This window comes from Myxocyprinus asiaticus, chromosome 36 (assembly GCF_019703515.2).
Source record: "Myxocyprinus asiaticus isolate MX2 ecotype Aquarium Trade chromosome 36, UBuf_Myxa_2, whole genome shotgun sequence".
Lineage (NCBI taxonomy): Eukaryota > Metazoa > Chordata > Actinopteri > Cypriniformes > Catostomidae > Myxocyprinus > Myxocyprinus asiaticus.
The window spans coordinates 30,100,003-30,127,446 of NC_059379.1; the positions used below are offsets into that span (position 1 = coordinate 30,100,003).

A 27,444-nucleotide genomic window follows, 5' to 3' on the forward strand; every position below is an offset into this window, starting at 1 on the left:
TTTCATTTCTGAAGTCAATATGAAATGCTGTTGGCAACCCATTTAACTTTCGTAAAATAAAAATGATTGTTTTTTTACATTTCGGTGAAAAAGCTTTTGTTGGAGCACTTACAGAAGGTCCAGGGAGACCAGGGAAACCTCTCTCTCCTCTCTGTCCAGAAAGACCAACAATACCACGGGATCCAATAACACCAGGTGGACCAGGAGCACCAGCAGGACCCTAAAGACCAGACAACAGAGCCAACTCAAGGTTACCTTTAACTCAACTGACAATTCCAGACAATTTAACCTTTGACAGTTTCTAGCAGCACACATCTGCGGAAATTTTAGTTAATGGCCCAAATCAAAAAACAGGGACCTCATTTATAACATGCGTATAATGATACAAAATATGAACATATGATAACTTCCTAAATGTTCCCATGATTTACAAAACATTTGCATGCATGAAAAAACGTACGCTTTTTAAATTGCAAATCATTATGAACGAGCGCATGGAGTCATCCTAAAGAACACCCACAAATGTCCTAGTAAGGAATATTCAATCGTAGACAAGAGGCCGAAGGATGAATAGATTAAAAACGATTTAGGACAGTTGTGACTATTGTGATGCTTTCGCCCATCTGTATATTTATTTATGTTCATTTCTTTTAAGACTTGAAAACTATTCTCTCTCGTCCTCACTCCAAAACATTTGTTCTTGAGATATTACATATTGTAAATTACAACTGCCTGTTATCTTGTAGGTTTGAAAATAACTTTCTTACAGACACGCAGATAGGGCTATAAATAAATATTATGCTACAGCGGATATCTGAAATAAGGCATTTACATGATGCATACATAATCTAATATAAATATAACCACTGGTGTACTGGTGCATTAACAAAAAAAACGTTTGTACGCATGCTTTAGTTGCCGTAAATATAAGAATAGTTTCATGTCAGCTTCTGTCTTCATAAATCTAGATTTGTTCCTTGTTTTAAAGGAATCCATCGAATCTGATCATACGTACTGTAAGTTTAATAAATAAGGCCCATAATGACAAGTTATGAAAGGGTGGTGCAGATTGATTTGAGAAATATGGTAATACACTGTAAAAAGTGGTAACATGCAATTGTTACCTTAAGGAGCTATTTCTATCTGATCTTACCCTTAAAATTTGTTTTGTCGGTATAACAAGTGTTCAAATTAAGGGGGGGTTAGGGGGATCCCGGACCCCAATAAGAGTTAAGGGATGGGGGCCCTAAAGACCAAAAAAATAAATACATTTACTTGGGGGATTCCTTGGTGTTTCATCGAAGCTAGAATACTAGAAACATAAAAGTTCATAAAAGTACCCCCCAAGAGCTCTGACACAATTCAAACACTGGATTTTCAAGTTGATTCTGTGATGTTAAAGGGATAGTTCACTCAAAAATATTCTCATGATTTACTCACCTTCATGCCATCCCAGATGTGTATGACTTTCTTTCTTCACAAGAACACAAAAATTTTTTAGAAGAATATTTCAGCTCTGTAGGTCCATACAATGCAAGTGCCAAAATGTTGAAGCTCCAAAATCCACATAAAGGGACCATAAAAGTAGGGATGCACCGATACCACTTTTTCCTCTTCCGATCCGATATCTCAGTATCGGCCGATACCGATCCCAAGCCGATAACAGTGTTGTTTTTTTGCATAATCAGTTAAGAATATCTTTATATTATTGTGTAGAACTAATTGGGAGTACTCTTTAATATGTAAAGAAACACAAACCTCTGACTACACATTATTTCAATGTAAATGTATAGCTTATTAAGAAACACTTTATTATTAACTAGTATACTGGATAATGTAGCAGCAAATTTAACAGTAATTCCAGTCTTCAAGTCTTCAGTAGAAAAGAAACCAGTGTTTTATTTTTGCCTTTTTTTTTTTTTCCCAAAATGTTTCAACTTGCATCTAGACTTTAAAGGATTCAGATCTCTTTTTTTGTTCAATTTAGACATCAGTCCACTTCATTCACACAGTTATTTTTTGGAACCCATTCAACTTAAATATTGTTATAAATTGTAAAGAAAATACTAATAATGACAATAATAATAATAATAAATTGTTATTAATATTATTATTATTGACCCTTAATTTTAATTTAAAAAACAACAGTAATATATTTAAATCGTGCACTTTTTAAACCCTCATGCTTTTATTTTGACATTCTAAACTCTCCAGGAAGTCCTGTATGTGTCTGTTTGTAGGCAAGTTCACAGTAGTTTAATTAGCTTCTTATTCAAATTCTGGTAAAATGCACCTCCGGTGCCTTTCGAAATACATATTATAAGTGAACCGAAATATTGAGCATCTACTACTGAGATGCTGTTCTTGAGTAGCGCTCAAATATTGCGCACCGCTGTGAAGGCTAAAAATAGCCACGAGAGCATCACCTGCCTGTGTGTGAGTTTGTGTCAACAGAGCAGCACCATTCACTAACGTGCTGGCGCTGCGCATACTATATATTTACTTATTAAACACAGCCTTTTGTGATTCACAGAGCTATCGCACGTCTTCAAGTGTCTTTAAATAAAATGCACGAGTCATATGAACTGCTTTAATGTTGTTTTTATGGTTCTTTTATGTCATTTTTGTAGCTTGACAGTAACGAACATGATTAACACACAGTATCGGATTTGGATCGGGCTCACTGGACCGATACCCGATCTGTCTAAATGCTTCAGTATCGGAGCCGATACCGATCCAGGTATCAGATCGGTGCGTCCCTACATAAAAGTAATCCATATGACTCCAATGGTTAAATCAATGTGTTCAGACATGACACTATAGGTGTGGGTGAGAAACATTTAAATTCAATATTTAAGTGATTTTTTATCATAAATTCTCCTCCCTGCACAGCAGGGGGTGATATGCATGAAGAATATGAATCACCAGAAACAGAAGAAGAAGAAAGAAAGTGAAGGAAAAAGGTCTTAAATATTGATCTGTTTCTCACCCACACCTATCATATCGCATCAGAAGATATGGATTTAACCACCCTTATATGGATTTTGGAGCTTCAAAATTGTAGCACCCATTCACTTGCATTGAATGGACCAACAGAGCTGAGATATTCTTCTAAAAATCATAATTTGTGTTCTGCTGAAGAAAGAAAGTCATACACATCTGGGATGGCAAAAGGGTGAGGAAATGACGAGAGAATGTTCTTTTTTGGGGGAACTGTTCCTTTAAGTAATATTTTTGACTTGAATAAAAATGTTACCACATGAAGCACATGTTTTAGGTTTACATTTTTTTAAGTGTAGATACTGGTTGAAATCTAGGGCTGATTTGGGGTAGCAGCCATTGTCTGAAATGTTTGCAGAAAGTCTGATCAATAAACAATATTATTATTTTTTTTTTTGTAGCTGTGGCAATGGATCTACATGTTTGTGGCATGATCACTTACAGCAGGACCGTCAGGACCAGTGCTACCCTTCTCTCCAGCAGGTCCTGGGGGTCCAGCAGCACCAGCCTCTCCAGGGCGACCAGCAGGTCCCTTATCACCACGGGAACCTCTTTGTCCTTCTTTACCAGCAGGGCCAGGTGGGCCAGGGGGTCCAGAAGCACCCTGAGATGGTTGGGGGTAAGAGAAAATTAGTAATGAAGCTACAGTACATGTTTTGAGGCCAAACTTTGAATGGGCAAAAAAGTTACCACAAGGGGAAGCTGGAATTTAAATCATACTTGCTCAGCATTCGGTTAGCAATTGATTGATGAATACTTACAGAAGGACCTGGAGGTCCGACTCGGCCAGCAGCACCAGGGAAACCAGCGGCACCCTATACAAAAACAAAGACAGTGTGAAACTGTTGTCTGTTTTAGAGAAAAATTGTAAACCACTGCAATAAGAAAAGCATTGAAGTGGGAAAGCTATAAAAATTGGTTCCAATCCATGGGTACACCACCCACCTCCCAACCACAACAGACACACTTTTAGAAATTATTACATTTGGCTGGTGGAAAATGGTAATCCCACTCAGACTAGTAGTCACCTACAAATTCCCATCTTTTATCAAAAAAGTTATGGAGAATTCTTGGGTTATGGAACAATCCTAATTCTTAAACTTTTATAACAAAAATGCAAGAGAGGCTGATGTTTCTGCCATATTTAGCCTTTAAATGTACAAATTATATCTCATATGAAAGCATCCGTGGCAACTAGGCATTTAAAACTGCATCATACTTGTAAATAGAGGCTGATAGGAATTAAAATGTGCCCTCCCCACACATACACACTTTTCAAATTGTTCCTACACCTTTGTTAGTATAGATACACTTTTTGTCCTTCCTTTTTTATAAAAAAAATCTTGATAGCAATGATTCTTACAGGAGGTCCAGCACCACCACGAGCACCTTTAGCTCCAGTAGCACCAGCAGGTCCCTGTTAAAGAGAGACAGATAGTGGTTTTTCATCTACTTAATTATAGCAGAATGCATAAGGACAAATAGAGCTAGAAGCTTAGAGTATCTCCACTCATGCTACTGACAAACATTCAACAACAGCAATGTTTCCTAACTTTCTAAAGTTGCTTTTCACACTATGCTAAATCCTAGGTTAAAATTAATTTTAGCCCTGGGTCAAGGCCACTATTTTCCTTGTAAACCTGAATTGCTTTGCCAAAGGTATACAGTGTGAAACGATGGGGTGTTAGAATGTAAAAGCCAATTGTTTAGCAAGAGGCAATCATTAAGAAACTGAACAAAAGTATGCACAAAAGAACGCTTACCCAGAGTTTACATATGTACAGTGTGAAATCTCGAAATGTGAATAGCCAGGATTAATTACTAATCTGGGGTAAAGTATAAATCATACTATAGAAATACATAACCCAGGATTGTGTAAAACCAGGGTTTAGACTAAGCCTGTGTTAACAGTTTTAAGTGGGAAAAGCCCATATCTTTATCTAAAGCCACTGAAGGCTTGATGAATGCAGCACCTGTGGGCCAGCAGCTCCGACAGGTCCAGCAGGTCCTGGGGCTCCAGCATCACCCTTGGGTCCGGTGTCACCAGTCTCTCCCTTAGAACCGGGCTGACCATTGGCACCCTGCATTAAGAACAGAGAAACTTGAGCTCAGGTGTTTTATACACCTTATGGTGATAATTCATTGACAAAGAATGGTTTGTCTAGTTGAGGTGTTGGGACATAAAATTATTCTACTCACAGGAGGTCCAGCGAACCCAGCAGGTCCAGGGGCACCAACCTCGCCACGCTCACCCTGAGAAGATACAAGAGCTAAATTTATGCTCTAAAGGTGTTTTTCATTGTTAGTTTATGTTAACTCATTTAGTTAATGTTAACAAATACAGTCTTGAAATGCATTAAGTAATCTTGATTCTGGCGCTATCCATATTTAAAGATGCACTCAGTAATTTTACCCTCATTAAAAACATTGTACTTCTTAAGAAATTAATTGTAATTTTCACACATTCGTATAAAACCATGATGACTCACATGAGATGAAGACTCCTTTCATATCAGTAACCTTATAAAAGCTATTTTATTCTACATGGAGTGGGTCCCCTCATGGGAGCGGCCATGTTAGGATCACATGACCAGCTGAACACTTCATGCTTCATCTCAGTAAACTTACTGTTAGTGGACACTTTTTTTCATGGGTTTTATTAATCATAGCTGACTATGAATAGTGATTTTCTACTATGACATCTGTAACTGAAAGTACTGTATTTGAATGGTGCTGCATCCGTGCCCCTAGGTGTCAGTGTATGTCCAAAATGACATGAACAAAAACTTGCTGAGTGCACCTTTAATCATAAATGTTGGAATTTGATTCTGCATTTTCTGTTCTGTAAGAATGTAAGATTTCTTACAAGATTTCTCATGCTGGATCATGGATAGCTGAATGAATTTGCTCTTTGATGGCAAAAATTAAATGTTGAATTGTTTTACACCCTGTTACAGTGATGGCAAGCACCTTTGCAACACTGTTTTTCCCTTTAATGTATTTTTTTTGTTGTTGCTATGATTCACTGAACAATGGATATTGATGGTGTTCAGTTGCATTGTGCTACACTGGCACTAGCTGATTTGCTAATTTGTTGGAAATTATTATTTGTGATACATTTAAAAGAGATCAAAGATTTAATGTTAAAGTGTCTGAGTATGTTGAAGTTCTGTGCTGGATTGGGTTGTGTTTTGGATAGCACACTGAGTACTTACAGGGGAACCACGAGGGCCAGTCAGTCCTGGAGGGCCAGCAGCACCGGGCTCTCCCTTAAACACAAATAATGATTTATTATAATTCTTGTAGTGACGCTTCTGAAAAATAAGTGCTATATAATGTTTATATCTATGCATCACAATAGGACAGTTATGTGGGTCTTAGAATATTATCTTAATTCATCTTTTTGTTTGATATTTTAATTAGGTATATATTTATTGGGTTTCTTTACCTTCTCACCAGCAGCACCACTGGGTCCAGAAGGTCCAGTTGGGCCGGTCATCCCACGCAAGCCATCCTTGCCAGGAGCACCATCAGGGCCCTTGGGTCCAGCATCTCCCTAAAGATGAAAATAGGAACATAATTGTAAACATAGTATTTGACGTTGTTACACAATACTGAAGTCAGTATTATTTCAGTTTAATAAAAGTTAAGTTACTATGTTTGCTTAGAATTAAAATGTTACCATGTGATGTGCAATTATAGTGCAAAATAAGGCCAGTGAGCCTACTGTTTACTGTATATACTGTAAAATTAAGGTTGTGAGTCAGAAGCTGTATAGATATTTAACCCTTTATTATCCCTACATATGTAACATTGCTATTGTACAAACTAAGTAAGGGATAATGTACAGTCAGCTGTTCATCATCAAACAATAATCCCAGACAGGGTGATCAGGACCCCAGTAAGAAGTGAAAGGGCCTTGAATCATCATGAAGGCTTTTTTGTTTTGTTTTTTTGTTTTTTTCGATGAATGGCTGACTGTACATTTTCCCATTTATTACATAGCTACTTAGAAAAAATAAAATACATAAATGTACATGTGATATGAGAGACATGAATCTAGCACAGCTATGAATATAGAAAATCTGTTTCCAGAGACAATGGTCAATTATACAATTTAGCAGTAAAACTCTTTAAATGTGAAGAGATTTGAAGGCTTGTTATAAAGAAAAAAAACCTCACTCTGTCTCCTCTTGCTCCAGGCATGCCACCAGCACCGCGTTCTCCGGGCATTCCCTGTAATCCAGAAGGACCAACACCACCAGGGGCTCCAGCAGCACCAGGCTCTCCCTATACACGTAAACATTTTGACTTACAGATATTTACAGATCTTATCAAACATCACTCTTCTGAGTCATTATGCTATTAAGCTAGGAATCTTACCTTAGCACCATCATTACCGGGACTACCAGGGGCTCCACGAGGACCAGAAGGACCGGCAGGTCCAGGACCACCACGCTCACCAGGGAAACCTCTGTCACCCTGTGCATGACATTTAGGATTTTAAGATTCTCATTTTGTAGTCTCTCATCTCAACAGTCAAACAAAATCTGTTCACCATAGAAGTGAGGTAAGCAAAACATGGAAAAGCCACTATATCGTTATAGTGTTTCAACTGTACACCGCAAAACATGGCTGGTAGAAAATATAAAATAAAATCCTAATCTTTCAACGGACCAAGACAAAATACACTTGGTACAATTAAAACAAGAACAAGATTTGCACATTTCAAAATAACAGATCTTTGAATTTGTTGGAAAAACTCATTTAAAGCAGTTTTCTACTTTTTATCAGTATGTGTTTCATGGTAATCAAACCCATGATGATATTTGGTGTTGCAATTGTCATGAACCACCAGTTGAACTGAATTGGTGAAAGAAAAAAATAATGTTTTGACTTGTTTACAAACGCATGGAGATGGTAAAATTTTTACTGCCATTAAATTAAATGCATTTTTGCTTTCCTTTTTAAAAAAATAGCTAAATTGCATGATTCATGCAATCAGTTGATCGTTCAATATTTGTAAAAATGAGTTGTTTTTTTTTTTTAGAAACCTATAAGGTCAAATTTAAGTTTTTAAAAACATTAAACCCAATTAAACAGATATCTTGTTCCAGAAAAATGTGTTGGCTCAACAACCATAATGTATAAAAATAAATAGCTTCTACTCAGAAATGTACATATAACATTTTTAGCTTTACTTAATTTTCATTAATGTGTACAACACAAAATATCAATTTTAAGGTGAACAGAGAGTTACATAAAGTAAGTAAATAATCGTGAGTTCCTTGAACTTCGTTAGCTTACAAATCCATCAAATTAAAAATTGAAAGTCCTACTAACTCAATTAAATACAGAACTCAAGTTGTGGGGGATACCCATAAGCCCTTGTGCTTGAATCATTTAAGTGTGTTTGTTTTGTCAAAAAGAACTTATGTGGGCATTTAATTTGTTGTTATTAGAAATTAATAGAGATTTTAGCTATTTTTAGTATCATTGATGTTGTTTTACTGTAATTAGTTGTTTGTGTCAAGTCACCATTAGTGTGATTAGTGTTCCCCTTGGTGAAGTTGGATTCTGTTCAATAAATGTAATTTTTCCTTGCACATATGAATATGCATAGCTGAAGTGCAGCTTTATGTGCACTTCTGTGGGGAATCAAGTTTAATGCCTGACCTCCGTTATTAATTCTTTAGAGCCAAGTAAATTAAGTAGAAACAGTGATTTAAATGTTAATTTGAAACAACTATGTGTAACATTCAAGCCTTATTTTCTAAGTAAATAAAGTTTAATGAACTGATAAATTTGTGTATATCTAACAAAGGTTTTTTGGTTGTGCTGCTGACATAAAATGACCATAAGTTGAATTTACTTAAAAAGTGTGATGCAAAAATACTATGTATATATTTTAAGTAAATCCAACACATACTTTTTTCAGTGAAGATTTTTTATCTTGATGCTTACCTAACCATACATTTCTCACGTCTAAAACAAAAAGCATATTTTAGTTGGAATGTAACTCAAAAAAGTTTTTTGTTGATAAGACATTCAAGACACATTCTCCGAAAACAAGTCTTAGTAATTCTTTTTTTTTTTTTTTTTTTTCAATTTGGAATGCCCCATTCTCAATGTGCTCTAAGTCCTTGTGGTGGTGTAGTGACTCGCCTCAATCCGGGTGGCAGAGGATGAATCTCAGTTGCTTCTGTGTGTGAGACCATCAATCCACGCATCTTATCAAGTGACTTGTTGAGTGTGATACTGCAGAGACCTAGAGCATGTGGAGGAGGTTTTGCACTATTCTCTGCGGCATCAATGCACAACTCACAAGAGTCACATTATAGCGACCACGAGAAGGTTAACCCAATGTGGCTCTACCCACCCTAGCAACCGGGCCAATTTGGTTGTTTATGAGACCTGGCTGGAGTCACTCAGCATGCCCTGGGATTTGAACTTGCGACTCCAGGGGTGGTAGTCAGCGGCAATACTCGCTGAGCTACCCAGGCACCCAGGTCTTAGTAATTCTTAATGGAAATGTTGCTTCTCAAGTGAATCTTTGCTGTGTGATCATAATAGTAGTATTGCTGATAATAAGGTGAATTTCAGATTATTTTTTTAAAGGTTAATGGGTGCTAACAGGTGAGTTTTAAAGATTGTTTTGAGATGTTGCAGCATCTCTGTGGGGCATGTTTGTAAACAGGAGATACTCACTCTTGGGCCAGAAGGACCAGAAGGACCAACTTCGCCAGGAACACCCTGTTGAACAGTAAATAAATAACAATGACCAACTAAATGATGAGCAACAATGCACTAATGTGATCTTCCACATTTCCATGCCTGACACATGGATATTCAACAGAACACACATACCTGCTCACCAGGTTTGCCACTCTCACCTGTGGCACCCTGTGCACCTGGAAGACCCTGGAAGAAGATGAATGTGAAAGAATGAATAAAAGTGAATACAATTTAGGGGGAACATTTTATTTAAATATGTGAGTAGGTGAAAATCCACCTGGAATCCGGGGGAACCAGCGGGTCCCTGTTCTCCCTTCTCTCCAGCTGGTCCCTATGAGATGGCAGACCGAGAAAGATCAGAGCAGAAACAGTTCACATCATCATTTGCAGAAACAGGTTTTTATCATAGCAAATTTAAGAGGCTCAAAGACACATACAGCAGGTCCAGAAGCACCAGGAGCACCAACATCACCATCTTTGCCAGGAGCACCCTATATGAATACACAGGAAAGATGCTCTGCTTAATATAATAATGCATCTGCTGAGACATGATACAAACAATGGTCTGGAGGTCACCCCCTTACTATGGGTTGACCAAGGTAACTCAGCTCAGAGTTATTTATTTTTTTAGCTTTGTGCATAAATCAAGACATAAAACTAAGAAACAGTTTCAAAACTGTGTAATTTAGTACATACCAAGGCACCAGGGGCACCAGCAACACCTCTATCACCGGGCTTACCAGGCTCACCCTGAGAGGAAACAGAAAATAAAAAAATCAATGCATTTAGTAAAAGCTTGAAACAGTTTGTATAATCTGATTTTCATCAAGGAATCCATTTTATTTTCTAACAGAATAAAATAAATGATCTGTGCAACACCATGCTGCTTGTGCAATCAAATTATTGGACCGGAATTAATGGATATATAATTTATAAATCAATTGTAAATATGCATTTTTGGCAGAGAAACTTACATCAGCTCCCTTGGAGCCAGGGAATCCCATCACACCAGGTGGACCACGAGACCCAGCAGGTCCTGGGGGTCCAGGGCGACCATCTTGTCCAGGTGCACCCTACAAGTTAAAGACAAGAAGCCATATAGACCCATTGATCATCTGTACTTTATAAAATACTGTAGAAATGTACACAAAACAGAATGATAAGAGAATATACTACTAGTGGTGTTGTGGTTTGTAATACATTAATGGTGTCCATATGAGCATTTTTAAACATGATTGCGTACTAGTACTACAGATTTAGTATCTAAGACAGTGAATTATAACAATTATATTCAGCTTACAGCAGGTCCAGCTTTGCCATCAGGTCCAGGGCTACCTGGGGCACCAGTCACACCCTAGAAGAGAGGCCCCAGGGATCAGGTGAGGTGAAAACACTACCTCTTTACACTTTTGATATGCAAACCAGAAATGGGGGACCTATATCTCACCCTTGATCCAGGCAAACCTGGCTCTCCTGGGCGGCCAGACTCTCCGGTAGCTCCTTGAGCTCCCATTGGTCCATTGGCTCCACGCTCACCAGGGGCGCCCTGAAATGTGTAAATTTCAATGACAATTATAATGGCTGTATTTACTTTCTCAGCTACAGAAATTCCTACAGGACCACGGACAGCTCCTTCTCAAAGTACTGTATTAGGGAACTAATGCTGATGTCCAAACATTTAACAAATGAAATGCTTCTAAAACACGCAGATCAGTCAGTTGTCCAACAGAAGGTGTCATCGATATAGATAATGCATATTGATTTATTGTTATAGTTTTATCAACACTGAATAAAATGAAGCTGTTTCTAGCTGCCGGTTGCACCAAACCCCTTATGTTAAGAAAACCCCTAGTAACAATACACTTGCTATTAGAACAAAGGGTTTTCTTCTTTTAAGCGGTTTCCTATAAATGGGCCCTGACACTAAAGAATGACTTTCAGTGTTATAGCCTATGCAGTCAGATATAATCATTCATATGAAATAAGCAATATGTTACCCCAGAAGTTAATTTTTTGGTTTCCTGACAAAAAAAAATGGTATACTGCACATCTAGAGTGAAAATGAGTGAAAGATTTTGCATGTGTATAGCCTAGGTCTGATTTGTGATCACAGTGCTTAACAGAAAATATTGACTTACCAGGGTGCCAGGTCCTCCATCAGCACCAGGGAGACCACGATTGCCAGGGGCACCCTTTTGAAAGATGAAGATAAAATGTGAAAAACACAAAACAAAACAAAACAATTGTGGACACTTCAAAGGGATAGTTCATTCAAAAAAATAATTCTGCCTCGTTTTGTTCAATGCCCATATTTTTTTTTGTGGAACACAAAAATAGATGTTACAGTAGGCAGAATGTTAGGGACTGACAGCTTCAGTCACCATTCACTTTTATTGCACCTTTTTTTTATATATATACAATGAAAGTGAATGGTGAATGAGGTTGTCATTCTTCCTTTTGTGTTCCACAGAAAGAGAGAAAGTCATGCAGGTTTGAAACAACATGAGGGTGAGTAAATGAAGACAGAATTTCCATTTTGGGTAAACTACATCTTTCACAAAAAGAGAAGAAACAGATTACTTTGTCAAGTTCAAGTTTACTCTAGTTCTATCAAGTTTTAACCTACACGAGCTCCAGGAGGTCCAACAGGTCCAGCACCACCAGGCTCACCACGAGCTCCTCTCTTTCCCTCCTCACCAGCAGGTCCAGCAAGACCTTGAGGTCCAGCTGGGCCCTAGGAAAAGAACAGCATGTGTTAAATATAACAGCAGAGGTGCCTTGAATATATAATGGGATTATATTTGTTTCCAAGGAAATATATTTGATACTTACAGGCTCTCCTTTAGGACCAGCTTCTCCCCTAGGTCCTTGGAGACCAGGGTCACCCTGGAAACAGAGTGTGAGAGATAAATCTATGAACTCACCACATTATTCCTCACTCTTCAGACACTTCCTTATTCAGTGTCAAATACTTTCTCCTACCCCAGCTTATTATGCAGAGACAACTATATGTAAGACATTCAGGTTGATAACACATCGGCGCTGTGACGTTAGCAAAACATTACTCTGTTTGTTTGTCAATCAGTCCAACATTATCTGTGCTATCTGAAGTGCTAAAATGCCACATGCTAAAAGCACGGAAATATATAATACAGTGGGTAGTATACAGTACATACGTTGTTACCCTTCGGGCCAGGAGCACCACCAGGGCCAGGGGGTCCAGCTGGTCCACGGGCACCAGGGAAACCAGGAGCACCAGAAATACCAGCAGCACCCTGTAAAATGCCAATGTGTTTTTGTCCACAGTGATTAAAATGAGCCCACTTTGTCATACAGAGGGATATAGCATAAAAAAAGAAAGACACACAGATATATAGGACAATACAGTATTCAATTGCTGTTTTATAAAATCATACTTACAGGGGAACCTTTGGCACCAGGGCCACCATCAGCTCCAGGAGCACCCTGTGGAGTGACACAAGTACTTATATCACTTTGACAGTGGCAGAGGGACTAATATTACAGTACTATACTATTTTTTAAATTTATTTGCACAGAAAAATGAAACAGGAGCAAATTTAAAGAAAATACGAAACTAAAACAATCTTAGTTCTGGGAAAGTGAAAAAAAAAAAAAAAAGCCCAAATTTATACAAAGCTTATACAAAGTACTTTCCCATAAATAAAAGTGGGAATGAAATCAATTAAGTTCTTATTTTATAAAGAAATTAAGGAACAATTAAAGATGAAAAGATAAAGAAAAAAAGAAAAGATAAAGGGAATAAAGAAAGAAATCAAAAATAAATCATACCAATCAAACAAATAAATTAGAGTGCTATACTATACTGCCCTGCAAAGGCAAAACACAGTATTTACGTTTGCTCAGATATGAATTATAACCAAAATCGCTCTTAACTATGCTATATCATATCATATCATATAATGCTGTATGTTCTCTTTTCTCTTTGTCCATTGATAAAAAAATTTTTTTCAACTAAACTTTTTTTTCTTCTAAATTTTAAGATTAAAGTTGTTCAGCATCCAAAATCTAACTGACAGCGATGTTGCAAAATTTGTATACTGAATCTATTTGTATACATTGATATCAAATGTTACTATCAGTCGCTATCACTTTATCTATATTTGGGGTTATATTTGGGCTAATATAATTTTTTATAATTTTAACAAAAAATGTCCCACTTTTATTTTGCTACCATGCAAGCTCGTGTATTTCCTTCTGGAAATGCAAGACTAGTTCATTTGAACTATTTCTACCAAATAAATGAGTATGTGATTTCAGACAGTGTTTTATCATGTTATTGATTTTCACAGTATGTAAATACTTACAGCAGGACCAGCAGCACCAGCAGGTCCAGGGTTGCCAGGCTCACCACGGGCTCCCTGAGGTCCCTCTGAACCGCGGCCTCCAGCAGGGCCTGTCTCTCCCTACAGAGGACAAACAGACAGTGAGTGACTTTATGCACCTGTTTATATATATATATATATATATATATATATATATATATATATATATATATATATATATATATATATATATATATATCTGTGTTTATACATGCATAGGGCTGCATGTTGGTACATTTATCTGCTAAAAAACAGGGTCACTTAACAATCAATTAATTGTTGTCTACACAATTTTAGGAAGTACATATTATATGTTCAATAGTTTTTACTGCTTTACTTTTATGAACATGACAACTGTTGACAGTTGTTCCAATCCACTGCCATAGACACATTTGTTATCTGTGGTCAGGGCTTGTTTGTGTGGGGTTACAGTTAGTGTTTGGGGGCTGATTTACCTTAGCACCAGCACCACCAGGGAATCCAGGAGGACCAGCAGGGCCAGTGGATCCCTAATATTGCAGAAAAATATTAAGAGTATTATATACATCATAAAATATAGTAAAAAGTGGATTAGTGCATTTGTTACTATAAAGAGCTATCTCTACCTGATCTGACCCTTAAAAATTACTTTCATTGGTGTAATCCAATAAAAGTACTATAAATTGGACATCTTACATAAAATGTTTTAATTGAAAATTGAGATGAAGTGAAATGATGAAGATATGAAGAGCAATTTTTGTTTTTTTGACAGTTTTACTGGACGCAATTAACTGCCAAGCACCAAATAAATTGCTTAAATGCACATTCTTACTGTAACGTTTGTATTTGACGTAGATATATTTAGCCTAACTAAAGTTATTTGGCTAAAGGAACTTGTATTATCAAAAGATTCTTTGATTATCTATAAAGTACTGCAGTATTACCAAAGTATTGATCTTAAGAGACTTACGGGAGGTCCAGCAGCACCAGTGTTGCCATCATTACCACGAGCACCCTGCAAGAAAGAAACAAACCAATTAAATCGTCCATCTTTATGAACTGGTGATAACACTGACTGATGACCTTCAACCCTGCCAGAAAATCTGGCCTGTGCACAAGCCAATCATTTTGGTTCAAATACAATACCAGATGACATTATGTCTCCATGCCAATCAATCACTTTGCTCTGTGTGAGTTTTTAGGGCTGATTTTTGAAGTTGGTACTCCATATCCTCTGCTAGATATAAATACCAGCAGATGGGTTAATGTTTTATTAATTTTTTTTTGCATCATGACAACAGGTGTATTCTGAATTTAATATATAGTTCCACCATAAAGTACTGTATGTGGACACTTAACAATGTATGAATGCCATTGCATTTGATACAGAATATGAAACAAGTGTCTTCTACAAACAAATTATACTAGGTTGATTACATTCTTAACAACCTTGGCTTAAGTGTCTAAATACTTTTAAGGGCCACTGTATAAAGAGTTACTCAGGGTGATCCAAAAGAGACCAAAGAGCAGACAAGATGTACAAGAATTTAGCACAACGACTGATCTTTGATTTGATTGAAGTTAGTATAGTATCAGACGCAAAATCACGGCTGTCAACCAGGACAGTAAATCATCACAGATTAGAACTGACTGTTCAGGGTTGTAAAAGGGCTTAAATGGAAGCAATAAGGGAAACAGAGGATGGTTTTGTAGTTTCTTGTCCACAAGATTATGCACAGTAGGGTTTTAGAGCAAATGAGAGTGTTATCATGCAAAGTAATCTGCTGGTAACTATAAAAAATCAGCCCATTTTGAAACCCTGAGAATGCAAGAAAAATGCATGACATGATGACAACTGAAATGACTGTTTTGGGAAAAAGTTTGACAGTCATGAGTATAAGGCATGCGCACACTGAATAAGTTACCAGAACACCGGTAAAGGAGTTTACATTTAATCGGGGCAATGCAAAAATCTATATGTGCTAAATGTTTTTTTGCCTGAACGTTTTATAACCTTTTCCCAATAAAAGAACACAATTTAAGGTGTTTACTTGACCTTTCGTTATCAGGTTATTCAACATAATGCTAGTAAGTCTGCGCATGTAAACGCACTCAGTGATGCATGGATATGGCACTTACAGCAGGGCCAGGGGGACCAGGGCGGCCTCTCTCACCGGGCAGACCACGAGGACCCTGAAAGAAATATGGAGAGGAAAAGTAAAACAATGATACCAATATTTACAAAATCTTTACATGGAGAGCAGAATCTCCTACTCACCATGGCTCCAGGGGTACCACTCTCACCGGGGGAGCCAGCCTCTCCCTGTTATCAGAGAAGAGACGCAATTAATAGAGAATATAACCACTTTATCATGTGTGAAGTCAAATCAGCAAACTTGTTCAACCACCATATCTGGGGAAAAAATAACTGTATGTACACAATGGCTGAACAGCATACAAATTGAAGGAAAATCGTACCTTAGGTCCAGCAATGCCAGCATCTCCCTTAGCTCCATCTAGACCAGGGAAACCCTGTAAAAGGTGACCAGAGATGTTACACAAAGCATAACTTAAATAATAATAAAAACTGTATTGTGTAGCACCTTACAAGCAGTGCTTTAAAGCACATTAAATCAGGAACACAAACAAAAACTTCAATAAAAAGACAAAATTAAAATATGATCAAATGGTAAATAAAAATGTAATAAATAAAACTGTATGTGCTGTCATACTCACTCTGTGTCCCTTGATGCCGGGGAGTCCAGGGGTTCCAGGGAACCCACGAGCACCCTTTAAAATAAATGAGAGAACATTATTATAATAAATGGCATTTTCTAATTGCTGTACAACATACCTTTCCATCCATTTTAATTACTTAAATAATGAGAGTTTGTAATGTCTATTACAATGAGCAAGCACCATTCCCATTTATACTGTATTTTGAGACTCCAAAAGTTGTCTAAGAGTAAAATATGGCAGATATTTGTCAGTGTCAGAGTGTAAGCGGGGGCCACAATGTGTGAGCAAAACTCACCTGAGACCCAGCAGCTCCACGCTCACCAGGGCGACCTGGTTTGCCAGCTTCACCCTGAGGAAGAGCAAGAAAGAGGTAAGAACATTTAACAGGAATGCATGTTGAAGCAGGTCTTTTTTGAATATCTGCCATATCGATGGATGCATGAATTGAGCATCTGTTTCACCTGTTAAAGCAAATGTTCAGCTGTGACAGAATTAGGTTAAGAATGCCTTTTAAATTCCAATTCAGTTCCTAAATTTGAAATGAGGTCGCAAAAAGGATGAGGAACTGTAAATGTAATTTGAAGAATGAGTAGTGAATGTAATGGAATTCAAAGAAATTCATATAACTGCTGTGATTTTTGTGGATTTTCTCCCCTTTTTTCTCCCCAATTTGAAATGCCCAATTCCCTCTAGGTCCTTGTGGTGGTGTAGCGACTTGCCTCAATCCGGGTGGCAGAGGACGAATCTCAGTTGCTTCTGCGTCTGAGACCGTCAATCCACGCATCTTATCACATGGCTTGTTGAGCGCGTTACCGTGGAGACCTAGTGCGTGTGAAGGCTTCATGCAATTCTCCATGGCATCCATGCACAACTCACCATGTGCCCCACCGAGAGTGAGAACCACATAATAGCGACCACGAGGAGGTTACCCCAACGTGACCCTACCCACCCTAGCAACTGGGCCAATTGGTTGCTTAGGAAGCCTGATTCAGCATGCCCTGGATTCGAACTTGCAACTCCAGGTGTGGTAGTCAGCGTCAATACTCGCTGAGCTACCCAGGCCCCCAACTGCTGTGTTTTTAATAATACACTGCATTGTTTCCAGTATAGATTACCCAATATCATGTCATCATACACATAACATATGAGGTGTTTCTGAAAAATGGAGCCAAGCATCATAGATCAGGCAACAAACTTCCTTCAGATGGTTATGTCACAAAATCTGTGTTTGACTAATGAAATTCCTCTTAAAAAAAACAAAAAAACAGTTGATTTTAAATTTGAATGAAAAATTTATATTAAACTGAATTTAGTGATCTTCAATCCTTTCAGACTTGAATTAAGTTCCAGGGACACCAAAAATATAAAACAATGCTTTATATCTACTCTAAATGCAGCAATTAATGATAATCAATAAAAATAAAAAACATTATAATTTTCAAGATAATGTTTTGATAGTTATTTCTGATGTTCATTACAATGGACATTGGTTCTAAATGGCAGCTACATTGAGTTAATTAAATATATGGATTTGTTCCAACTTTGAATAAATTATACATGTGCTAAATCATTGTAGATTCAGGTTTTTATAAAAAAAAATTTTTAAAAAAGGATTAAAAAAAAAAAGAAATCATAAATATGAAACATTTACAGCTGGAATTTAGGTATTGATAATGAATTCCATTGTTGGAAGCAGATAAAGCTTAAATATTATAACTATAAGATTATAAATAATAATCTACGTATTAAGGTTAAATTTAATATTACACATTGTGCATAATTTATAATATATAGATACAATTTGTTAAAGATTACTCAATTCAGTTTGATGTAAATTTAATGAAAATGTTAACATCGAAAAAATCGACTGCAATATTTTTTGGAGTGTGTTTGTCACTGTGTTGAATATCTTTGAATTGCAATTGATTCCAAATGGCTACTTAAATTCAAATTCCTACTAATGAATTGAAAAGTAGCCCCTTCTTAAATTCTGAATTTTGCCCAACCCTGGAAGTCAGCCACGTTGAATTGGATTCATCTGAAGTTCAGATTCATCTACCAAAACTCACATCTTCTCCGTTCTTTCCAGGAGGACCAGCAGTACCGCGAGGACCCATTGGACCCTGTAGGCAACAACAGCAGAAGAATATAGCTCACATGATGCTAGTATGGATGAGTGTGTTGGGTGAGTGGTTGTAAATATGCACATATAGTAAAATATAAAACAATGATGTTAAGTGTTCTATGATGTAGCATGTTTCTGAATATTTTCTTCACTGTCTGTTGTGAAAAACGTTATATAATAAAATTAACCCTGAAATAGTGTTTATAGGAAGTAAGTAAACAAGGTCACAGGAGGTAGGTGATACTTACAGGAGCACCAGGCTCACCAGGTTCACCTGGGGGGCCAGGGAATCCCTGAGGGCCCTGAGAACAGACAATAATACAAAAGAGTCATATATCATACAGGAGCTACAGGATGTTATATAATTTGTGTATGAGTTTTGCCTATGGGCTTCACAGACAGCACTCAAGACTATAATAATTAAAATAAAAATTACTTGTTTTAACAAACCAACAGCATTTTTTTCTAGTTGAAATATGAATGAAATAGACTTACATGTGAACCTGAGGGTCCTGGGGGGCCACGGGGACCCATGGGGCCCTACAAGAGAGACAAACAAAAAGTTAAAATGAGAAAGAAAAAAGAAATAGGAATAATACAGAAATACTACAAAGGAAAATACTATAAAACAAGATATAAATATAATAATTTAAAGTACAATATGCCATTTACAGCACTTAAAGGAATAGTTCATCCAAAAATCTCTCATTTACTCACCCTCATGCCATCCCAGATATGTATGACTTTCTTTCTTCAGCAGAACACAAACTAAGATTTTTAGAAAAATATCTCAGCTCTGTAGGTCCATACAATGCAAGTGAATGGTGATCAGACCTTTGTAGCTCCAAAAATGGTCTCACATAAAGGAAACATTAAAGTAATCAAATTAAATCCTTTAAGTGATATAATAGGTGTGGGTGAGAAACAGATCAAAATTTAAGTCCTTTTTACTCTAAATCTCCACTTCACTTTTACATTTAAAAGTAATGTGATGCCTGTTTAGTTTCACTTTCACATCTGAAAGTGAATGTTAAAATGGAGATTTAGAGTAAAAAGGACTTAAATATTGTTTCACAACCACACCTATTATATTGTTTCTGAAGATTTCACCACTGGTGTCATCTGGATTACTTTTATGTTTCCTTTGTGATTTTTGGAGCAACAAAGGTCTGATCACCATTCACTTGCACTGTGAGGACCTACAGAGCTGAGATATTTTTCTAAAAATCTTCGTTTGTGTTCCGTTGAAGAAAGAAAGTCATACACATCTGGGATGGCATGAGGGTGAGTAAATGATAAGATAACTTTAATTTTTGGGTGAAAAAAATTTAGTAGACAATATAGTACATATATATATGTATATATATATATATATATATATATATATATATATATATATATATATATATATATATATATATATATATACAGTACTGTGCAAAAGTCTTAGGCACATAAGATGTTTCACAAAAGCATTTGTCTTAAGATAGTTATTTTTATCTTCAGCTTTAGTGTGTCAATAGGAAATGTAAATGTTAGACTCCCAAACATTACTTTTGCAATAGAAAAGATTAGAATAGACGAACAGGGAGCCCTGCAACAGATGTCATAGCCCCCACAAAGCCCCATTGTGTTAGTCTGAGATTTTACATAAAGAGATAGAAGCAATTGAGACAGCCGAAATAGATAGAAGAACTGTGTTGAATTGCCCAAGAAGCTTGGAACATCCTATCTGCCAACAACCAAGAAAAACTGTGTCCAGATGTACCTAGGAGAATTGGTGCTGTTTTAAAGGCAAAGGTGGTCACACCGAATATTGATTTAGCTTTTTTTATGTTTACTGGACTTTGCATGACATTAAGTGATAAATGAAAAATATTTATGTCATTATTTTTGAAGACATCCTCACTATGCAACATATTTCACAAGTGCCTAAAACTTTCGCACAGTACTGTATATATATATATACACACACACAGTAACACATAGTATAGCTAATGAGTAATATCATATAATATGTTATACCTTATATTCCATTGGCCTATAGCATGCTACAACTAATCTGTGTCTCAAGGCACACAGCCTATTATACATCTTATGCATCTCTTTACAAAGTACTAAATGGTCTACATCACATTACATTGTGTGTATACAACAGGGATCAATGAAGACAAATGACCAACTTTTTTAAAAGATAAGTGGTTTCTGTTTTGGGTGTGAGATGTGGATCATGAAAGAGAGGAAACAGAAGGAAGAGTTGTATCTTACTGGTGGTCCGGGGACAGAAGGGCCGCTGGATTTCTCACTACCATAAGCCATCTGGGAGAGGAAAGACTGCGGGGAGAAAAAGAAAGAAAGAGGGTAAACCGAGCGGAGCTTTGTTTATTTATCTCGATATTCAGTTTGTTGTGGTGCATCTGTGATTATCGTTCCTCTAAATTGACTATACAAACACTGCCACAACCGTACAAATTAATCATTCAGCCACAGTGCAGTGTCAATGAAATTACTGAAGGATTTGGCAAACATTTTGCTTATCACACTGTTTAAATGCTGTGAAAAAAAACAAAAAAACAGAAATGTGGCAAGCCACAATAATACAATACCTTTGCAATGTCAAACCATTTAACAAGGTTAATTCAATATGTTGCTTTTACACAGTGCCTGTCTGCTTTGCATACTGACCCAGAGTCCTGCAAAGTAACGTAAGATTGCTGGGAGCTGTTCACCAAGCTGGTACTGAACTAAAGTGGGTTATAATGCAATGCATGACAGATACTTCATGAATCTTAACTTACTATCAAAATTAAATCTGATCTATGTTACATGTGCTTTTAAAACTTTTGTAAAAAGCAAAAATAAAACAATAACAACAAAAATGTTATTTGTTAATTTCAAGAGAAATGAACTATTGGATTTTGCAATTTTGCAGCTACGCAACATGACGATGCAAGATTTGCTGTATATTTTGAATCTAGGCCAACGTGGCAAAGTACTCAGAAACTTAATCCTATGGATATTGACACCACAATTACAAGATTTCAAGTTTTACAAGATCAAAATGTAGTTTCTTACTCCACCACCAAGGCCAGGGGTTCCAGGAGGACCAGGAGGTCCAGGGAGTCCGTTCTCTCCGGGAATGCCATCCCTACCAGGAGGCCCTGGAGGGCCCTGCCAAACAAACAGCAAAGATTCATAAATGACATAGAATTATAATAACAATATCTGAACATCAAATAGCACTTCCTAGAACAAACTCTAAAAGCACAGGAACTCCAGCCAAAAGTGGAATATCCGAGCATAGTTGAGCCAAACCTGTCAGTCCTGGACAGATCATAGTTTCAGAGACATGATTTCGATGATAACTCAGTTTTGACAAAATGTGTAGTTACTGTGTTTTGGCTTTGCATGGCAGTATAGTTCTAAGATATGGAAGAGTATACATGAAAACCAATTTATTTAATCATTTCCTCAGACATGTCTAATCAGGATTTGTTCCTTTAACAAAAATGTGTTTGTATGTTATGAAGGACATAGGGTCAGAAACAATTACGTAGGCTAATTGTGAAACAGTTTCATAATGTAATACATTATACAATATAATGTAACAATACATGCCATAATATTTGATGTAGCTTTTTTCATGTAACACGTAAGGTATCAGAGGTTAAAGGTCAGTAGGACAATTAGAGGTCAATAGGTTAGCAAAACGAGCACTAATTCTTTCCATTTGCAACACATTTTTTAATCACCTCTATCTCAAGTGCCCCTGGCCTTTTTTAGTTTTTTTTTTAGTTTTTTTATCCAATGCAGCTGGTACAATGCATTATAAAATAAGCATGCAACAAGACAACAAGAATTCTACTCACCGGGTCACCTTTTGGCCCAGGATAGCCAGGCTAAAAATGGAAAATGAGTCATAACATGTCATTTTGGTGTATGTTGCACATGTAAATACCAAAAGAGGTTCTTTATATGTTGTTGTGCATGTTGGGCATTTACATATACATAGTGCGACAAGGTTAAGATATGAAAGTGAAAAATCAGAATTTTGGATAGTTCAATTTCATGTAATATTAGCTAATAAATGAGGTGCGTTATATTATTTTATTTGATTAAATTCCCACTGACCTGCTCAGGACCAGGAACTGGAGGCAAAGTGCCTGGAATCTCCACTCCATCTATGAAAAACAAGCAAGCAAACAAACAAACAAACAAACATATATATGTATTTTTTTAGAACTGTGCCACTAATTCAACTCAAGTAAATATATAGATGAGCACACGCTTAACTCAGAGGACTGTTCCGCATCATCACAAAAGTATAGTGACACTTTATAACAACTTTAAATAATAACTGTATAAAAATTATATGATACTTCCCTGCTCATCAATTGATTTGAATTCAACCAGTCACAAATATTCTGAATCTTTTTTGAATGCACAGGATCTATTGATCTGTTATGCATCATTAACTGTTTTTTAATGACTAATTAATGTCAAAGGTGTTAACAAAAGTGCAATTATCCAAAAGGCAATAAAAACTACAAGCAAAAAATCCTTAATCCCTCAGTCCCGTGAAAAACCATCAATGGTCAGAGATAATCCAGTCATGTATTTTTGAACACAAGCGCCCTCCACAGGTCTTCTGCGGTATTTTCCCACAGTATGTAGTTAAGCGCTTGTACATTAGAGGGCGACAGAGCTACATGCGCATAATGTGCCAATGGGGCAAAGGTGGTAGGTGTACCGTCGGGGCAGATGGGGCAGCATTCTCCGTCGGGAATCTCTGGATCGGCACAGTCTGATGTATCCTCGCAGATCACCTCATCGCACATGATGGTTCCGCTGTCGCAGACGCAGATTTGGCAGGGCTCAGGTTTCCATACGTCCTTGTCATTGTAAGACTGACCGTCCAACGAACAGCTACCGAAAGAGACTGTGAGAAAAAGATGAAGGCGAACTAGTTCAGGACAGACTCAATCACTTTTCTATCAAACTAAAGTTTGACCTCCCTCCAAGAGTTCCATTAAATCTATAATGTCTCAACTGATGTTTCCAAAGCTAGAAACGTCTATGTTACTTTCCAGGGCATTTCATATTTTAAGAACAAATATGGCATTTATCATCTATCGACATGAAGATTTAGCACAATTAAAGCAATGATGATAGAGTTTCAGCCCTGCCCATTGCATTTATAGTCATCCTTTTTTTTTTTTTTTTTTTTTTTTTTTTTGGTAATGTATTATTAAAGAGTCAACCTTCCAAAACAATCAGTGATTATAATCTAAACCCATTACAATCGAGTAAACAGAGCTCATATAATATCATAGGTTTAACTTAGGCTGATATAAGGTTGATACTTATTTTATATATATATAAAATAAGTAGAAAGGTAAAATTGGGGGAGATGTGGAGAATGGTGTTGGAGGAAAAGGCCTTCTAATCCCCCCGCCCCCCACAACATTTTCAGACCCATGTAGTATTTCAGTTCACCGCTTGGTGTCGCTAGAGTCTTGTGAAAAATACAGTCACGCCCCGATCATATGCAATTAATTGGTGTCTGCACTATTGAAATTAAAACCAGAAGTTTTCCCAGTAGAATAAAATTGCCTTGTTTTGCTTTCAATATGTAAAATTGTAATTCTGTCCTTGCAGTCCAGCAGTTATGTTGGATAAAACTGTCTAAAGCAGCATCTATTACATGAGAGATGCACCCAATTTATTTGTAGACATTTGTTATCCAGCTATAAGACGTATTATCCTGTAATAGTACAATGCAAAAGCAAATCGTAGAGGACACGTAGCTTTAAACGCGCGCGCTATTTCCCTCTCTCATCCATGTCACGTCTTTCCTTAAGCTCATCCAGACGCGCTGCAGCTTCGCTCGAGGACATCACATAGTGAGCGCTCCGAACATGTATCTGCAGGCGCACGAGGAAAGAATATAGTCCGCGTGCAATAAAATGAAAAGTTACGAATTCTAGGAAAAAGGCTGCCAGAGAAAACGCTGTTTACCTCCTCAAGACATTCCCAAAATGATTTTAGATTGCAGGTCAGTTGGTATCAGCAACAGCACCCAGCTGCCAAAATTACTTTACCCCTTTTGCATTCTCCAATTTCCTCAGTCAAGCATCTTTTCAAAAGCAGCAGTAAAAATCATATACTCACTATCATCCTCTCCCTGTCCTCTCACCACAAGGACCGCTGCGGAGAGCAGCAACCCTAACCGGATATCCACAAAGCTGAACATGTCTAAATATTAGACATGTAGACTCTTTGAGGCAAGGGGAATCCTGTTTGTGTCCTCAGTCATACACGTAGGTTCCGGTCTGTGTAACTCCAATCCAGACCCTAGCAGAAACTCCCTACTGCCTTAAATGTTTGACCCTGGCTTTTATATGCCAAAGTTTTGGGGAGGTGCTGAGAGATAACTTCTACATGTTCAAGTTAAAGTGAGTCCCTCCTTCAGCCAACAATAAGGGCCGCCTTAAAACATGTCAAATTGTTCTGGGTTCTCATTACAACATGGACATTTTCAAACATGGAGCAGTGTTGTTGAGGTTCAGGATATCGTGATGGAGCACGTTTTGATAGGATGCTTTGCAGTGCACGATGCTTTTTTCCATAGAAGCGTATAGATAGAAAGGTCAGGGGTGGTTTTCAGTGCCTGACATTGCAAAGAAATGAATCAAAACCTCAAAATGTTTATATCGGGATGGCTATATTCAGGATTTGCATGTTTTGGCTTGGACAGGTTGCATCCTAAGTGGATGTGATAATTTTTGTGCAAACCTTTATATTGCAGGGACCTTTTAAATTGTTTGCCAAATGATGATTTGTTGATTCATTCTTTGACTCTGTAGTTTCTTTAGAAATGGTGCTCTATGGTGAGATGTTGAGTTGCTGTATTGAGCATTCATTGCTGTATTTTGATGAGGAAAGAAACTGAAAGAAATGTATGGTGTTGTGAAGGACTAAACATGTAATGAAGCATTAGGATGTAGGGTCGACTCTTAATATGGCCCTATAGTTGGATTTAGGTGACAATGCAATACACAAATTCTTTGCATTGGCCAATTGTAGGAAAACTTGCGGGTGATGTTTACAGATTTGGCTGTGATGACAGCACCTGCAACAATCTTGGCAAGATGATGACTAAAGATAAAGTTAAAAGCAAGGAGTTTTTATTTATTTCATCCACAATAAATCCAAAAAATTAGCAGGTAGTGACACATTGCTTATAAAGTGGGATATGTCAAAATAATAATAATAATAATAATAATAATAATAATAATAATAAATAATAATAATAATAGTAAAACCCATATAGAAAAGAATAACACAACATGGATATTTGTGCAAATATCCATTGCATGTCTGAACATATGAGCAAAGCTGTGATCCATTAGTCTTTTCATATGCAACATGTTATGAAAAGAGAAGACAGAGACAGAGATAGAGATAGAGAAAGAAAGAAGAAAATTTGGCATCATATCAAACCATGCTCATTACTCTGTGGACACGTTGCAATTTCAAGAGCCATGGCCTTGTCTGACCTCCACTTTCTTTACATATATCTTTACATATTTACATTTTTGTTGTCCTTTATGATCACTGTAACTTGTTCAAGATTTCTCTTGTCTTAAAGAGTAGAGAAATTATTAGAGATGATGGTGCTGGTCATATAATTGCCCAATATTCTTGTACTAGGTACATAACAATAATAAAGCATAACATAGTAGACAAAAGATGAAGACTAAAGTGGATTAGGATCTGTTTGGTACTGAACTGACAGAACTCAGTCACTTTAATGAAATATCTTTTAGTACGTATATTCTGGAGTTAATGGCTAATTTATTATCATTATTTTTGGTGTAAAGTGGGGCTGTTATTTTTCCTCTGCATTTCCACAATGGTTTGTTAATTTATGGGATTTATTAGTACATGCTTGAGAAGTATCTTCAAAGATGTGACATGTTAGAAAAGACCTCTATCATCTTTTATTGTGTGGCTGGCTATAGCAGAGTGGATGGAGCTTGTCCCAGGAAAACCACATGTGGATGCTGGTTTTATATTGTACACTCTGGCAGAAATTTGAAACCTTCATTAGAGGCCTTATCAAAGCTGAGATTGAAACAGTTGTTTGAATGAGACTGACAGTCACAGAGCTCTTTTTACAATGTCGCTAACAGTCCAATGCATTTGGACAACGCAGAATAGTTGAACAGAAACATTAAAAAATGTTTCATATTGCGGTCTTCTTATGTTTCAATATTGTGAGAGTCAGTGTCTTTATATTTCTACATCCATGTCAAACACTGATATTTATCAATATTTTTAATGTTAAACACTTTTGATTCTATTAGATAAAATGCAAGTTCATTGTTAAGACATGTAAGCTGTGTCTTAGTGAATAATTTTATTAATTGCAAATTCTTTTAACGTACATTTTGACTTTCTAAACAGATTAAAGTAATATATGGTGGTTGGCTTATATTC

General features: G+C 36.8%; 1 protein-coding gene across 2 annotated transcripts in view; it reads right to left on the minus strand.

Annotated features, from left to right (window-relative positions):
• Window positions 1-25,318, minus strand: part of LOC127427372 (collagen alpha-1(I) chain-like) — a 33,645-nt gene extending 8,327 nt beyond the window's left edge. Inside the window, exons 1-40 of one of the 2 annotated variants that reach the window (XM_051674943.1) lie at window positions 25,114-25,318; window positions 23,693-23,881; window positions 23,074-23,123; window positions 22,812-22,841; window positions 22,018-22,113; window positions 21,211-21,276; window positions 19,438-19,482; window positions 19,191-19,244; window positions 18,887-18,940; window positions 17,113-17,166; window positions 16,815-16,868; window positions 16,557-16,610; window positions 16,357-16,401; window positions 16,218-16,271; window positions 15,049-15,093; window positions 14,555-14,608; window positions 14,082-14,180; window positions 13,156-13,200; window positions 12,912-13,010; window positions 12,568-12,621; window positions 12,362-12,469; window positions 11,874-11,927; window positions 11,183-11,281; window positions 11,036-11,089; window positions 10,710-10,808; window positions 10,432-10,485; window positions 10,173-10,226; window positions 10,013-10,066; window positions 9,868-9,921; window positions 9,709-9,753; window positions 7,384-7,482; window positions 7,183-7,290; window positions 6,449-6,556; window positions 6,216-6,269; window positions 5,200-5,253; window positions 4,974-5,081; window positions 4,364-4,417; window positions 3,762-3,815; window positions 3,443-3,604; window positions 113-220 (exon numbers count right to left, since the gene is read on the minus strand). In XM_051674943.1, the coding sequence (XP_051530903.1) occupies window positions 113-220; window positions 3,443-3,604; window positions 3,762-3,815; window positions 4,364-4,417; window positions 4,974-5,081; window positions 5,200-5,253; window positions 6,216-6,269; window positions 6,449-6,556; window positions 7,183-7,290; window positions 7,384-7,482; window positions 9,709-9,753; window positions 9,868-9,921; window positions 10,013-10,066; window positions 10,173-10,226; window positions 10,432-10,485; window positions 10,710-10,808; window positions 11,036-11,089; window positions 11,183-11,281; window positions 11,874-11,927; window positions 12,362-12,469; window positions 12,568-12,621; window positions 12,912-13,010; window positions 13,156-13,200; window positions 14,082-14,180; window positions 14,555-14,608; window positions 15,049-15,093; window positions 16,218-16,271; window positions 16,357-16,401; window positions 16,557-16,610; window positions 16,815-16,868; window positions 17,113-17,166; window positions 18,887-18,940; window positions 19,191-19,244; window positions 19,438-19,482; window positions 21,211-21,276; window positions 22,018-22,113; window positions 22,812-22,841; window positions 23,074-23,123; window positions 23,693-23,881; window positions 25,114-25,195 (2,907 nt within the window). In that variant the 5' untranslated portion in view covers window positions 25,196-25,318. The remainder of the gene's footprint in view (window positions 1-112; window positions 221-3,442; window positions 3,605-3,761; window positions 3,816-4,363; window positions 4,418-4,973; window positions 5,082-5,199; window positions 5,254-6,215; window positions 6,270-6,448; window positions 6,557-7,182; window positions 7,291-7,383; window positions 7,483-9,708; window positions 9,754-9,867; window positions 9,922-10,012; window positions 10,067-10,172; window positions 10,227-10,431; window positions 10,486-10,709; window positions 10,809-11,035; window positions 11,090-11,182; window positions 11,282-11,873; window positions 11,928-12,361; window positions 12,470-12,567; window positions 12,622-12,911; window positions 13,011-13,155; window positions 13,201-14,081; window positions 14,181-14,554; window positions 14,609-15,048; window positions 15,094-16,217; window positions 16,272-16,356; window positions 16,402-16,556; window positions 16,611-16,814; window positions 16,869-17,112; window positions 17,167-18,886; window positions 18,941-19,190; window positions 19,245-19,437; window positions 19,483-21,210; window positions 21,277-22,017; window positions 22,114-22,811; window positions 22,842-23,073; window positions 23,124-23,692; window positions 23,882-25,113) is intronic. The other variant, XM_051674944.1, reaches the window with a different exon arrangement.
• Between the last annotated feature and the right edge of the window lie 2,126 nt (window positions 25,319-27,444).